The following is a 13,983-nucleotide window of genomic DNA, read 5'->3' on the forward strand; positions in this document are numbered from 1 at the left end:
TGGACTTGTTGCACAGGTGGCATCTTATCACAGTACCATGCTGGAATTCACTGAGCTCCTAAGAGTGACCCATTCTTTTACAAATGGTTGTAGAAGCAGTCTGCATGCCTAGGTGCTTGATTTTATACATATGTGGCCATGGAAGTGATTGGAACACCTGAATTCAATTATTTGGATGGGTGAGTGAATACTTCTGGCAGTATAGGGGTGGTTTCCCAGACAGGCTTTAACTTAAGCCAGTAGTAGGCCTTGATCTGGAATATTTTTTTTTATTCTTAAATATTTTTCTTTATGCATTTTCTCCCCTTATTCTCCCTTTTTAGCGTGTCCAATTGCCCAATTGCATCATGCTTCCTTTCCACCAATGCCGATTCCTGCTCTGATTGAGGAGAACGAAGCTAACCCACGCCCCCTCCGACACGTGGGCAGCATGTTGTATGCATCTGATCACCTACACTTTAACAAGTGCAGTGCAGCTCAGCGTTGTGTGCAAAGAGACACACCCTGAGAGCACTCTTTTCTCATCTCTGTGCAGGCGCCATCAATCAGCCAGCAGAGGTCGCAATTGCACCAGTCATAAGAGAGAGATCCCATCCGGGCTTAGTCCCGCCCATATGAACAACAGGCCAATCGTTGTTCATGTGGCCGCTCAGCCTTAGCCGGCAGGCAGAGCTGAGATTCGATACAATGTATTCGAGATCCCAGCTCTGGTTCCAGCGTGTGTTTTTACCGCTGCGCACCTGAGCGGCCTTAGTCTGGAATAGTTAATCATGTCTTTAAAAAAGACTTTCTGAAACACAGATTAACTACTGATTACAAACACCTAAACTATGGAGCCCCAAACTAAAGTAAACAAGCTTAATTTAAAACCACCTGTGCTAGTCTGAATTAAGTGGAGCAAAGCTGCCTACAAAACATGGAATGGATCCAGAAATGCTCAAAACTGATTGAACTGGAGAAGCAAATACAAGTATGACCATGACAGCAGAGAAGAGACTGCGATCAAAAAACTTCAGAAAAAGTTGGGACAGTATGAAAAATGCAAATAAAAATGCAGTGTTCCTTTCATTAACTTGTTCCTGAATTTTATTTGATCGCAGACAGTTTGAACCCAAGGTATTTCATGTTTTGTCTCCTTAACTTCATTTCATTTGTTAATATACCTTCATTCCTGCATTTCAGGCCTGCAACACATTCCAAAAAAAGTTAGGACCAGGGCAATTTAGGGCTAGTAATGAGGTGAAAAAAACTAAATAATGATGTGAATCCAAACAAGTGATGTCAACAGGTGATTGTAATCACCTAGAGGCATCTAGGATGGACCGTCACACAGTGGAAATGTGTATTGTGGTCAGATGATTAAGCATTCCAGGTCTTTTTTGGAAAAAATGGACGCCATGTGCACCGAACCAAAGACAAAAAGGACCATCCAGACTGTTATCAGCATCAAGTCCAAAAGCCAGGGTCTGTCATGGTATGGGGCTGTGTCAGTGCCCTTGGCAAAGGTCATTTACACTTCTGTGATTGCAGCATTAATGCAGAAAAGTACATTGAGATCTTAGAGCAACATTTGCTGCACTCAAGACGTCATCTTTTCTAGGGACATCCTTGCATTTTTCAACAAGACAATGCAAAACCACATGCTGCACATTACAAAAGCATAGCTGCGGAAGAAGAGGGTACGGGTACTGGACTGGCCTGCCTGCAGTCCTGACCTGTCCCCAAAAGAGAATGTGTGGAGAATTTTGAAATGACAACAACCCTGTACTGTTACACATCTTGAGACGTGTTTGCAGGAACAAAGTGACAAAATAAAAGTTAAAACATTAAATCGCTTGGTATCGTGTGGTGAAAAAAAAAAGACATTTCAAAGTGGTAAATGCTTTACTGTCCCAACTTTTTTTGTAATGTGTTGCAGGCCTGAAATGCAGGAATGGATGTTTATTAATAAATGAAATGAAGTTGAGCAGACAAAACATGAAATAGCTCAGATTCACTCTGTCTGCAATCAAATAAAAGTCAAAGTAAATGTAAGAAACTCTTTTTTTTTATATTTGCATTTTTTATACTGTCCCAACTTTTTCTGATTTGGAGTTGTACATTCTAAAACGATCTTGAAAACTTGCGTCATCAAAATTATGTAACGGGTCACTTTTGTCAGCAAGAACATGTCTAGCTGGCGGTACTCGCTGGTCTTCACTGACATAGTCCAAGTAATCCATTTGTCTTCTTTAACAAACAACATTAATCTGAAGTTAAACCTGCCTCTTGTGAGGTTTAAATTAAGCCTCAATTTAGTCCTGCAATAGCTCTAATCAAATCAAATTAGATAATTCAGAATTAAGCTAAATATAGGCCTAATTTAAGCCACAACTGAAAAAGCAGATTTCTGTAAGTCTAGGTTAAAAGGCCGTTTAAGTCTAGGACTAGGCTTAATTTCTGTCAGAGAAACCACCCCATAGTGTATTTATCTTTACATTAGCACCACATTCCCCACAGTTTCATCTGAGTTACAAGGTGCATGCATTACAGATTTAAAACACTTCAACACTGGTTGAATTATAATTTCTTGAAACTAAATACAGACAAAACTGAAATCTGGTCAGGTGACCCTAAACCATTGGTTTCTCTAGTCTCACTGTGAATGTAAATGGTGTTCAAATTAAACCAGTCTAAGTTATCAAAAACTTTGGCTTCATTTTTTATTCTTCATGAGCATTTGAGTCCCATTTTAAGTATCACAAAGACTTTTGTATTTTGTCATTTGTGCAATATTGCACGCCTTCACCCTAAGCTTAGCAATGACAGCTTTTTTGCAATTGACATTTTTCCTGCTTGGATTATTGAAACTGTTTTAATGGTCTCCCTGCTAAATTGTTTAGCCAGCTTCAGTTCATTAAGAATTCTGCAGCCAGAGTAAACATTTTAGTGCTCTGTACACATCACTACTCCCCTACTAAATCAGCTTAACTGGATACCAGTATCCTCCCGTATCAAGTACCAACTTATTTTGCTTACTTTTAAATGCCCCTCAAAGCCCTCAAAAACCCTTCATTAAAGGGCTCTGTGGACTTCTGGCAGACTCACCTCAGCCTAGTTTGCAGGTATCAATTTCTAATAATGTTTATATTCACAAAACACAGTGATTAGTGAAATCACTGGAAATATTTTTATTCTACTTCTTACATGTAAAATCATAATTCAATAGAATTATTATAAAATTCAAACATGGACGAGTACAAAGCTGCGTCCTATGGAGTGTGCAGGACTAATTATGATTTAAATTTGTATTTTAATTTTAAATTTTCTAATTTTCTACACTTTTTACATTTTAAAAAACTATTTTGTAGTAATATTGTCTGTCCAATTTTATTTAATTACTAATGTGGCCGAGCAGTCACAAAGGCATTTTACTATGTTGTACTGTGTATGACTATGTATGTGAAAAACTTTGATTTGAAAATTACACAAATCACAGATTCTTAGATTTTAGCTTATTGCTTAGATTTATTTGACTTGTAATGATAAGAAACAAAAATTGAACTCTACATTGCTGGGGCACCCTGTTCTGTTACTGAACTATCCTGGATATGTACCCCCATTCAACCTTATTCTTATCAGGTGGCAAAGTAAAGTTTTTTTTAATGAAATTCTGCTTTTCTACCTCCAGACATACCTTGTGATTGTGGCCTAGGAGTTAAAATAATTCAGAATGCCTCTAGCTGTTTTGCATAGTTCAGATGTTGACTTTTCTGTGCAGATCATCCTTAGTATCAATAATTTAGCTTCCACTGCTCAACAACATGCCAGTAAATTGAATGGCTGGTCTGGTCTTGCACCTCTAGGTGTAATCGAGTGAGTGATTAAGCAGATGTATAATGCCATGGACTGGCAATCTGTGTTTTCGGCTAGGCTCTGGACTGTAGCCCTAATTACAATAAAGCAGCTATTTAGTGATTGTATAATGTTAGCTAGAAAACTGAGATTTAAAAAATTTTGCCACAACGTTCTAAGCATAAAATTCATTTTATGAAATAAATTTATACCCCTGTTGGTTTCTCGTTTTAGATATCTTAAAAAAATAGATATTTTGATAGTGCATTACTCGAAGCAAAGCATGTTCATAAATGTTATTACTTCACAATAATTTCTAAAACAGCACTGACTACTTGAATACATTTTTAACTACCCACTGAGAATATATGGGGAACTTCAGGAAACAAATCGCTATCCTTTAAGTTCAACATAAAATTTGCCACTAATGGCGAACAATATATTTAATACATGCCATCCTTTGCAGATTTTTTAAAAAGACAAACAGCCAAAAACCTTAAACACCCTACATCAAGCCAAATAACCTAGTTTAAAAACAAAAATGTCTGCATCATTGCAACTTGTGGCAGTAACATCAAAAATATACTGTCAACAAATTGCTACTTTGAAAAAAAAAAAAGAAAAAATAGGAGTGTTTAAAACAAGGAGGTAAATAAATGAATGATTAATGTTAGAAAGCTTGGAGATTGTACTGCTTATTAAAATTTGGGAGTAAAAAGCAAATCATAGAACCAAAATATTGTTTTCCTGACAAATATGTTGCCTAAGCATTTGAGTATAAGCTTTAGCAGCATAAACAGTATCTTTGGCAGATGCGTTGGCGCCTGCAAGTAAAGGCAGTGACTCAGAACTAGGTATCTAAATTTTAGACTAATGAAAAGTGTAAACATACAGAAATAGGGCATTAAATAAAAAGGTTACACTATTATGAACTATAACATAATGCTAGATGATAAATGGCTAATGCATATATGTCTGATATATCTCTTTCCCATATCAAAAGAAGAGAAGCTATCAGCTAGAGCAACTACACATCCTGGACCGCCATGGCTTCGTTGGGCCATCTGTAGGTGTCCAGTGTGAAGGAATTGTAGTCGGCACTGTACACATGCGACAACACAAAGGCTTCTTTATCCTTGGGCTCAGGATACCAGGAAGCAATATTGTGCTTATAGGCATAGTCCACAATCTATAAGAGAGAACAAATAGTGTGATGTTAAAGACACTGCATTGAGTTTTGACATTAAATATATGGAAAAAAGTATTGGGACAAGCACACATTGTAATGTAACAACAGAAGCATTTATGATATCACATACTAAATCCATAGACATTAATACGTAGTTGGTCCTTTCTTTGCAGCTAATACAGCTTTCACTTTTCTGGGAAACCTTTCTACAAGATTCTGAAGTGTGTTTACGGTAATGAATTTTTGTTCATTTATTCAGAGGAGCATTGGTGCGGTCAGACTGAATTTAGACTAGAAAGCCTGGCTCACAATCTCTATTCTAGTTCTAAGGTTGAGATAAGGGCTCTGTGCGGGCCAATCAAGTTCTTTCTCACCAAAAATCACCAAACCATGTCTTTATGGAACTTGCTTTGTCTGGGCAGCACGGTGGCTAAGTGGGTAGCACTGTCGCCTCACAGCAAAGGGTCCTGGGTTCGATCCCCAGGTGGGGCGGTCCGGGTCCTTTCTGTGTGGAGTTTGCATGTTCTCCCCATGTCTGCGTGGGTTTACTCCGGGTGCTCCGGTTTACTCCCACAGTCCAAAGAATTAATAAATTGGAGACACTAAATTGTCCATGACCTTGTTCGATATAACCAAATGAATTTATGAATGTAACCAAAGTGTAAAACATGACGTTAAAATCCTAATAAGGAAACAAAAACCTTGCTTTGTCCACTGGAACAAAAAAGGCCCCAAACACTTCTCACATAGTTGGAAGCATATAATACAGTCCAATATGCCTTGATATGCTGAAGCATAAAGATTTCCCCTCACTGGAACTGAGAGGCCTAGGCCAACTCCAAAAAAACAACCCCACAGCATTATCACTCCCCCACCAAACTTTACAGTTTGAAAAGCAGATTATTTATTCCACAGAACACACTGCTCTTTATCTGATGCTTGGCATTAGGTGATACAAGTCTGATAGTGGGGGGAGCAAGTCATGTCTTGGAGGGGGAGCGTGTTAGACTTTCAATTACACTTATTTAACATAGTTAACATTATTTGCTTAAAGCTAAGCTGGTCTCCGTTTCTTGTACCTCCCAAAATTCTACCCGTGTGAATCTAAGTGAATCTACCAATTCCAATTGTTCCTCCTCTTGTTTGCTTAACCCTACTCCCACTACTCTTCCTAAATCCCATATATCTGCTGTATCTTCTCTTATAGCTCATGTGATTAACCAGTGGTTCTTCTGCAGTTACACCCATACTTAAAAAAACCTGGGTTAGATACTTCTTCATTTTCCATCTGTAGACCTCTCTCCAATCTCCCTTTCTTAGCTATGGTAATGGAAAGAGTTATAGCCTCACAGCTTTTGGAGTTTTGTAGCACAATTACTCAATACAAACCTTTTCAGTCTGGCTTTCGAACCTTGGACAGTACTAAGACCACTATGTTAAAAGTTGTTGTTGACCTTTAATTTTTTTTTACTCATGCTATAAGAATTGTACAGTAGTCTACACTTTAGACATGCAAAAACATGAAGGCTTCTATATATCTTTGGGCTCAGGATACCGGAAGCACAGTCCTATAAGAAATGGTGTAATGTAACAAAGTAATAATACAACCCCTGGCAAAAATTATAAAATCACCACTCTTGTAGGATGTTCTTTCAATTGTTAAATTTTGTAGAAAAAAAAAAAAAAAAAAAAAAAAAAAAAAAAAAAAATCACAGACTTGCCACAAAACTATCATTTTTTCAAAATTCCAACCTTCTGGCATTAAGAAACAATAAAAAAAAAAAAAGAAACAAATATAATTGTTGTGGTCAGTCACAATTGCTTTTTTAGATCAAGTAGATGAAAATCATATGGAATCACTCAAACCTGAGGAAAAAATGGAATCATGAGAAAAACACTGCATCATTAGTACTTTGTTGCACCACCTCTGGCTTTTATAACAGCTTGAATTCCCTGAGGCATGGACTTAACTAATGACAAACAGTATTCTTCAGCAATCTGGCTCCAACTGTCTCTTATTGCTGTTGCCAGATCAGCTTTGCAGGTTGGAGCCTTGTCATTGACCATTTTCTTCAATTTCCACCAGAGATTTTCAACTGGATTGAGATCCAGACTATTTGCAGGCCATGACATTGACATTATATGTCTTTCTTGAAGGAAAGTTTTCAGTCCTTTGCCCTATGGCAAGATGCATTATCATCTTGAAAAATTAAGTCATCATCACCAAACATCCTTCCAACTGATGGAATAAGAAAAGTTTCTAAAATTTCAATGTAGACTTTGGCATTTATTGAAGATGTAATGCCTGCCATCTTCCCCGTGCCTTTACCTGACATACAGGCCCATATCATCAACGACTGTGGAAATGTACACGTTTTTTTCAGGCAGATTTTAGACACAGCTGACTGCGAACAACCAAATCTTTTGCGACATTCCGTGATGATTTACCTTCTTGAAGAAGCTTTATAATCCTCCCCTTTGTTTCAACTGACATCTCTCGTGTTGGAGCCATGATTCAAGTCATTTTGCAACCGCTCTCCAAGGGGTGGGCACTCTTTTTAAACTGAAGAATAATTAGCAAATTTAATCTGGTGCAGGTGTTTGTTTTAGAACTGAAAATTACAGAGTGATTCCATATTTTTTTCCCTCAGAACTGAGTGACTCAATATTTTTTTCCTCTACTTGATCTAAAAAAAAAAAGCAATTGTGCCTGACCACAACAATTATATTTCTTTCTTTTTTATTGTTTGTTAATGCCAGAAGGTTGGAATTTTGAAAAATGACAGTTTTGTGGCATGTCTGTGATTTTTTTTTCTACAAAATTAAACAATTGAAAGAACATCCTCCAAGGGTTGTGATTCCATATTTTTTGCCAAGGGTTGTTTAAGTAATAAGTAATATAAGTAGGTATTTTTTGGAGTATCTGTACTGTACTTGAGTTTTTAAATTTCCAACTTTCACTTTTACTCCACTACATTTCCTAAATAAAATGTATACTTGTACTCCGATACAATTGCCCTATGCAAATTTATTACTTGTTACTACAAAATAATAGGGCAAGAAATTTAGTAGCTAAATGATGTAAGATGTCTGACAGAGTGCAAGCAAGCAGGTGTGGCAAATTTGTAATCTGCGCTTGTAAGTTAGATCAATAGTTAAGCATATTAATGTGCAAGTGCAAACGAGTTCTCTAAAAGTGATGGATACATTTTGATTTCCACCAACTCCAGGCATGTCAGATGCTAGTAGCAACATGAGAAGTACACCACTTGATAAGACTGATTTCATGATAGAGGTAGAAATGGCGACTGCACCTGCTACTCCGGCGACAAACCAAGTGACAGACAAGAACACCTGTGGCCATATTTACAAGAAATGCTTTCATATGTCGGAGTAAAGGTTTCTTCGTATCGAATGAAGTGGCTCTTACGTTTACCCAAAGATACGCACAAATCATGTTCAGAGGCAAAGAAGAAAACGTATTTTGTTCTAAGAATTCTTATGTTGTGAAGACCTTATTTTTCTGTAGGTGTAAGGTAAGCTCCAATGTTAAGGTGGTTTACAGGCTTAAAAGAAAAATCTTCAAACTCAAGACCACTTGAGTTTATATTTACAGCATTTACACCTACCTAAACATCAGATACTTTAACTCAAGTGACATTCTAAGAGGTGACTAACTTCTATCAAAGTACATTTCTGGTAAAATATTTGTACTTTTACTCAAGTGGGGCTTTCAGGTACTTTATCCACCACTGCCTATAAGCACAATGGGCCTTGTTCTGTGCACTGAAACAAAAAAGGGCCTTGCCCAAACACTTCTCAATAAGTTGGAAGGATATAATACAATCCAATATGTCTTGTTATTCTGAGACATTAAGATTTTCCTTTACTGAAACTAAGGGGCTTAGGCCAACTCCAGAAAAAAACACCACAGCATTATTTCCCTTACTTTACAGTTGGCACAATGCACTCAGATGTCCTGGTATTAGCCAAATCCAGACTTATCCATTTGACTGCCAGATAGAAAAGCGTGATTCTTTACTTCACAGAACACACTGCTCCAGAATCCAGAGGTAGAATGCTTTACATCACTCCATCTAATGCCTGACATTGTGCTTGGTGAAGCAAGGCTTGAATGCAGCTGTTCAGCCACGAAAAGCCATGCCATGGAGCTCCAGGCGCACATATATTGTGATAATGTTAATGCCAGAGATGGTTTAAAACTTTGCAGTTATTGATTCAGCAGAGCATTGGTGACTTTTATGCACTGTGTGCCTCAGCTCTGTAACTATACATGGTCTGCACAGTCACAGCTGTGGCTCCTAAATGCTTCCACTTTTCAATAATACCACTCCCAGTTGATCATAGAATATCTAAGAGGTAAGGAATTTCACTACCTGACTTGTTGCAAAGGTGGCATCCGATGATCGAATTCAGTGTGCTCTTTAGAATGACTAATTCTTTCACAAATGTTCATAAAGGCAATGTGGAAATGGGACTGAATTAACCACCTGAATTCAAGATGTGTGTCCCTCGGTTTTAAGTTAACACTAGATATAACATGAACCAAGGGGAACAAAAGGGAACTATACGAACAGTTGTGTGTGCAAAAACTCAATAATTTTAATCTGATTTGTTACAATCTATAATATTAAGCTATTGTTTACATTTCTTATAGATTAAAGTAAGTTTAGCACTGTACACTGTTTTATTAAAACATTAAAATGATTACATACAAAGGAAAATCATAATTGGCAGCCAGTAGGGAACTAAATTAGATGTTGTCTTTTACATTTGTGATTTTTATTATTCACAAACAAGAACAGAGTGGCAAACAAGGCAGACGGTCACCAAACTTCCAATGTAAAAATTTAATTTAGATTCTTCTAAACTTCCAATCAGAACCACCCTTAACCGGATACTGTTTGTTTTAAGCAAAGCATTGACAGGGATGTTGTTGGGATTAATAAACACGTTAAAGTCATCTATGGGTTGAGAGTCTTTTAACAAACAGCAATTCTTTTGTGGTCAGAAGCCAAGGTCAAAGAAGGGTTTCTTAACACCAGTCCTGAAGCCTTTCTTAGAAAAATTTCAGTGCATTGAGAAACATGTCTGCAGGCAACTATTGCTTTTTATCGTAAAGAGCATGTGGCATGGTGGATTCAAGAAATCATGTTTGATGATAAGTACTGTCCTTGAGTAGACTTTAAAAAACTTTAACTATTCTTTAACTAAATCATTTTGTAAAGGACCTCACCTTGTGTCTAGTGGCACTGTCAGGAAAACGATTTTTCTAAACATTTGCCACTGGGTTGGATGCACACAATTTACAATAATCCAATGTGCTTTCATTGGTTCTACACGTGACATTGTGCATGGTGTTGTGTGTGCTGCTGCTTGGCCAAAGAAATAAATTGCATGGAATTCAACTGAAATTCTACTATATATAGTGAACAGCTCAGTTGTACACTACTGCCTGCAACATTAGTGCAGCTGCTTGGCCAAAGGAACAAATTGTACAGAATGCAAGTAAAAGTGTACTATATACTGTATAGTGTACAACTGACAGAACTGGTTGGTAGGCCTGCTTGCTTGCACATGCTTCCTCAGTTATGCCCCTGCATTTCCTATGGGATTGGGGTCAGGGCTTTGTGATAGCCACTTTATTACCTTCACTTCATTGTTCTTAAGGCATTTCACCACAACTTTGGAAGTATGCTTAAGGTCATTTCACCACAACTTTGGAAGTATGCTTAAGGTCATTTTTGAGGTCAGTTTTAATTAATAAGTTTTTAGAGATAAGTTTAATGAGTTATAACTTTAACTTTATATAAACCACTTATTTGATGTATGGTCAAATTAATCCAGTCACCACTCAAAGTTGTGAATGAAGTCTTAATATACAAACCCCATTTAGGAAAAAGTTGGGACATTGTGTAAAATGCAGTAAAAAGAAGAATGTGTGATTTATTTTACTGACAATAATAGAAATATTATTCACTTCACTGCATTTTGTTAATGGAAACATATTTAGAATTTGATGCAAAGCATGCCAAGAAGTTGGGACAGAGGCAAAATAAGTTTATAGACAGTTTAATGACTGTTCCACAATATACATGTTAATTGGCAACAGGTGAGGGAATCATGATTGGGTACAAAAGGAGGATGACCATAGGTCTTTACAAGCAGTGATGGGTCATGGCTCACCACTTTGTACCAAACCCAAACTTCAGGAGTGAATTGCATTATAAAAATGACCATCCATACTGTTATCAGTGAAAGATGCAAAATCTGTCATGATGTGGGGATGTATCAGTACCAGCGGCGGAAGAAATTTTTCTATCACATTCAACCAGTGTTAAACTAGCTGTGACTGTTCTGGAGTCTTGTCTCTGAATATCGTAGTCCAATCAGCGTCGAGTTGTGTTCCGTACAGTACCGCCCCTTTATGGGGCAACTCCACTCTAACTGAAATTCGCCCCAGATCACTCTCATAGACTGCGTCACACGTAATCGTTCCTTATTTGGAAACTAAAGGTGATGTTCCGTATTTTTATCAATGGCTGAGACAGGGCGATATGTATGAAACAGAAGGAAACTGCTGCTACCGTGGGAATTAGAAAGCGTTTGGTTATTATTTTAAGTAGTATTAAATTTTAGTCTTAGTAACGCCGTGTGTAGGGCGAAAGTAAAGTAACACAAGCAGGGCCGGTACTTTTCTCACTGCCCCCTAAGCAACGCAGTCCAGAACCGGGGCTGCATGTCAGTGTGAAGAAGGATTATGTAAAAATGTTGTTTGCACTGTTCTTCATGTTTTGCCTAAAATATGATTCTGGTTTATTATAATCAAGAATGAAAATAATAAATGTTAAACAGCCTAAATAAAACATTTTGATAATGTTCCTATGGTGGTGTAAGAGCCGTTATATTTTTATAGGTGCAACCCTAACTGCCTACCCCCAACACCTCCCCGCTGAGGTAAACACCCGCCATCCCACCCCCCACCCTATGCCTTCCGCCAACCCGCCAGCCCAGGGTGTTCCTTATTTCCAGTTCTGAAAGTTGGCAACCCTAATTGGATCTGCTGCACCTAAAATAAAATGCTGTTTGATGAAGACTGAATTAAATGGTTAGTGTGAAGGCTTTACTTAATTTTATGATTAATGGTAAAGCTGGTCTCTCTCCATGTTCAAAGTTATTTGTGAGGGCAAACTGACAGATGACTTAAAACGTTAATTGTTTAAGCTTTAATTTACTCATTGAACGGGTCACCTTGGCCATCATCACAACAATTGCCCCCCCTGAGAGATTTGGCAGGAGCCGCCACTGATCAGTACCCATGACTTGCATATATGTGAAGGTAACATTGACATGGAGACGTATATTAGAATTTAAAAGACACATGTTTATTTAAGCAAAACGATGCCAGGCCTCATTTGATAAGTACTACAATAGTGTGGGCAAAAATGGCCCAATTTTTTCTGGAAATGGGTTTTGTAGTTCACGTAAAATGTGCAATATTTGTATGTGAAATAACAAAAACACATAATTAAGATGAAGTTGCAGGGAATTAATGACACCAACCTTTACAGCAATCTTGAAGGACACTTCTCTGATAGTGCTGAGGGGAGGGTAAAGTCTGCCCTCAGCCAGGTTCTCTTCAGTGACCATGTCAGCTATTGCCTAATGCACACATCAAAACATTTAACTAAACCAAACAAATACTTACATTCAATTAAGTTTAACTGATTTATATTAGAAGGTTTACCTCTGCTGTAGTGAGGAAAATATCATCTGATATATGGCGCACTCCACAGGCAATAACCCCCAGCGCCACACCTGGAAACACATAAGCGTTGTTCCCCTGGCCTGGATAGAAAATGCGTCCATCTGGTAGAGTTACCTTCTTAAAAGGACTGCCGCTGGCAAAAATGCCACGACCCTTAGATAAAAACAGCAGTTCATGTCAGCATAAAGTGCAGTTTAATGACAAGCCGGCTATTATAATCGTGTCATAAACAGAGAGAGTCAGTTGACCTTATTGTAAATACATCCGGATAGATCTTTGTCAGTATGTAAATAGACTGACTTAAGCTTCTGTCTGAATAGGCAAAAGATGCTTCTGAATGGTAGCAAAAGCTCTATGCAGCATGAGCATGTTCCAGTCTGGGACAGGGTCTCTTATTTAAGGGGAGGCTGTTAGATGCATTGTTAGATTACAAGTAGATTTTATGTTCATTTTCTATTGTTTGGGTGGGCATGTTGTTTCTTTTTAAATCATTTAACATGTAGTGTGATATAGCATAGTGTATCTTTAGAGCAGCAGTGCAGCTTTTTGCTCACGCTGGTACACAAAGGCTATTAAAAGCATTTTTTTAAAGAATTGTTATAAAAGCACATTTTAGTAAGTCTGTCTTGTCGTTTTGGTACATTGTGCTTCATTAAGCATTGAGATTGTGTCACAAAAAGGATTTACTAAACTTATTATTCACCCCTTTTTAATGAAGAGCTAGGAGCCTTCTTTTGTTATGATTAAATGGCTTCTTTTGTTATGAACAATAAAAACTTCAGCTTTAAAACTTTATGTTGGACTTGCGAGGATGCAGCTTGTGGTCTGACGTGTGTTACCTCAGTGAGTGTGTAGCACTGCTCCGCTGTGCACTCTGCTTTGCTGGTGGGATTGCTGAGGGCAAAGATGATAGGCCTTTCATTAAAGGAGGCCATGTCCTTTAGGATCTTTTCTGTAAAGGCTCCTTTAATAGCTGCCACACCTGGGCAAATAAAACCAAATCACACACAGCTGCCTCAGGAAAATTTTGAGTAAGTTCAACAACACAGTATATTTTTTCTAATTTGACCTATTCAGAGGTTTTAGTTCTTCCAACTAAATTTTATACAATTAAGACAACATAAGTAAACACAAAATGCAGCTTTTAAATAACAAAAATCACATTTCAAAT

At 37.6% G+C, this 13,983-nt stretch overlaps 1 protein-coding gene across 3 annotated transcripts in view; it reads right to left on the minus strand.

The window, feature by feature from the left end:
* Positions 1-3,479: 3,479 nt before the first annotated feature.
* The window catches only part of me3 (malic enzyme 3, NADP(+)-dependent, mitochondrial), a 41,865-nt gene continuing 31,361 nt past the window's right edge, over positions 3,480-13,983 (minus strand). For 2 of the 3 annotated variants that reach the window (XM_063005863.1, XM_063005864.1), the window contains 4 exons: positions 13,652-13,794; positions 12,792-12,965; positions 12,608-12,706; positions 3,480-5,023 (listed from right to left, as the gene is read on the minus strand). In XM_063005863.1, coding sequence (XP_062861933.1) covers positions 4,862-5,023; positions 12,608-12,706; positions 12,792-12,965; positions 13,652-13,794 — 578 coding nt within the window. In that variant the 3' untranslated portion in view covers positions 3,480-4,861. Of the gene's footprint in view, positions 5,024-12,607; positions 12,707-12,791; positions 12,966-13,651; positions 13,795-13,983 lie in introns of those variants that run through there. The other variant, XM_063005865.1, reaches the window with a different exon arrangement.

This window comes from Trichomycterus rosablanca, chromosome 12 (genome assembly GCF_030014385.1).
Source record: "Trichomycterus rosablanca isolate fTriRos1 chromosome 12, fTriRos1.hap1, whole genome shotgun sequence".
Classification (NCBI taxonomy): Eukaryota; Metazoa; Chordata; class Actinopteri; order Siluriformes; family Trichomycteridae; genus Trichomycterus; species Trichomycterus rosablanca.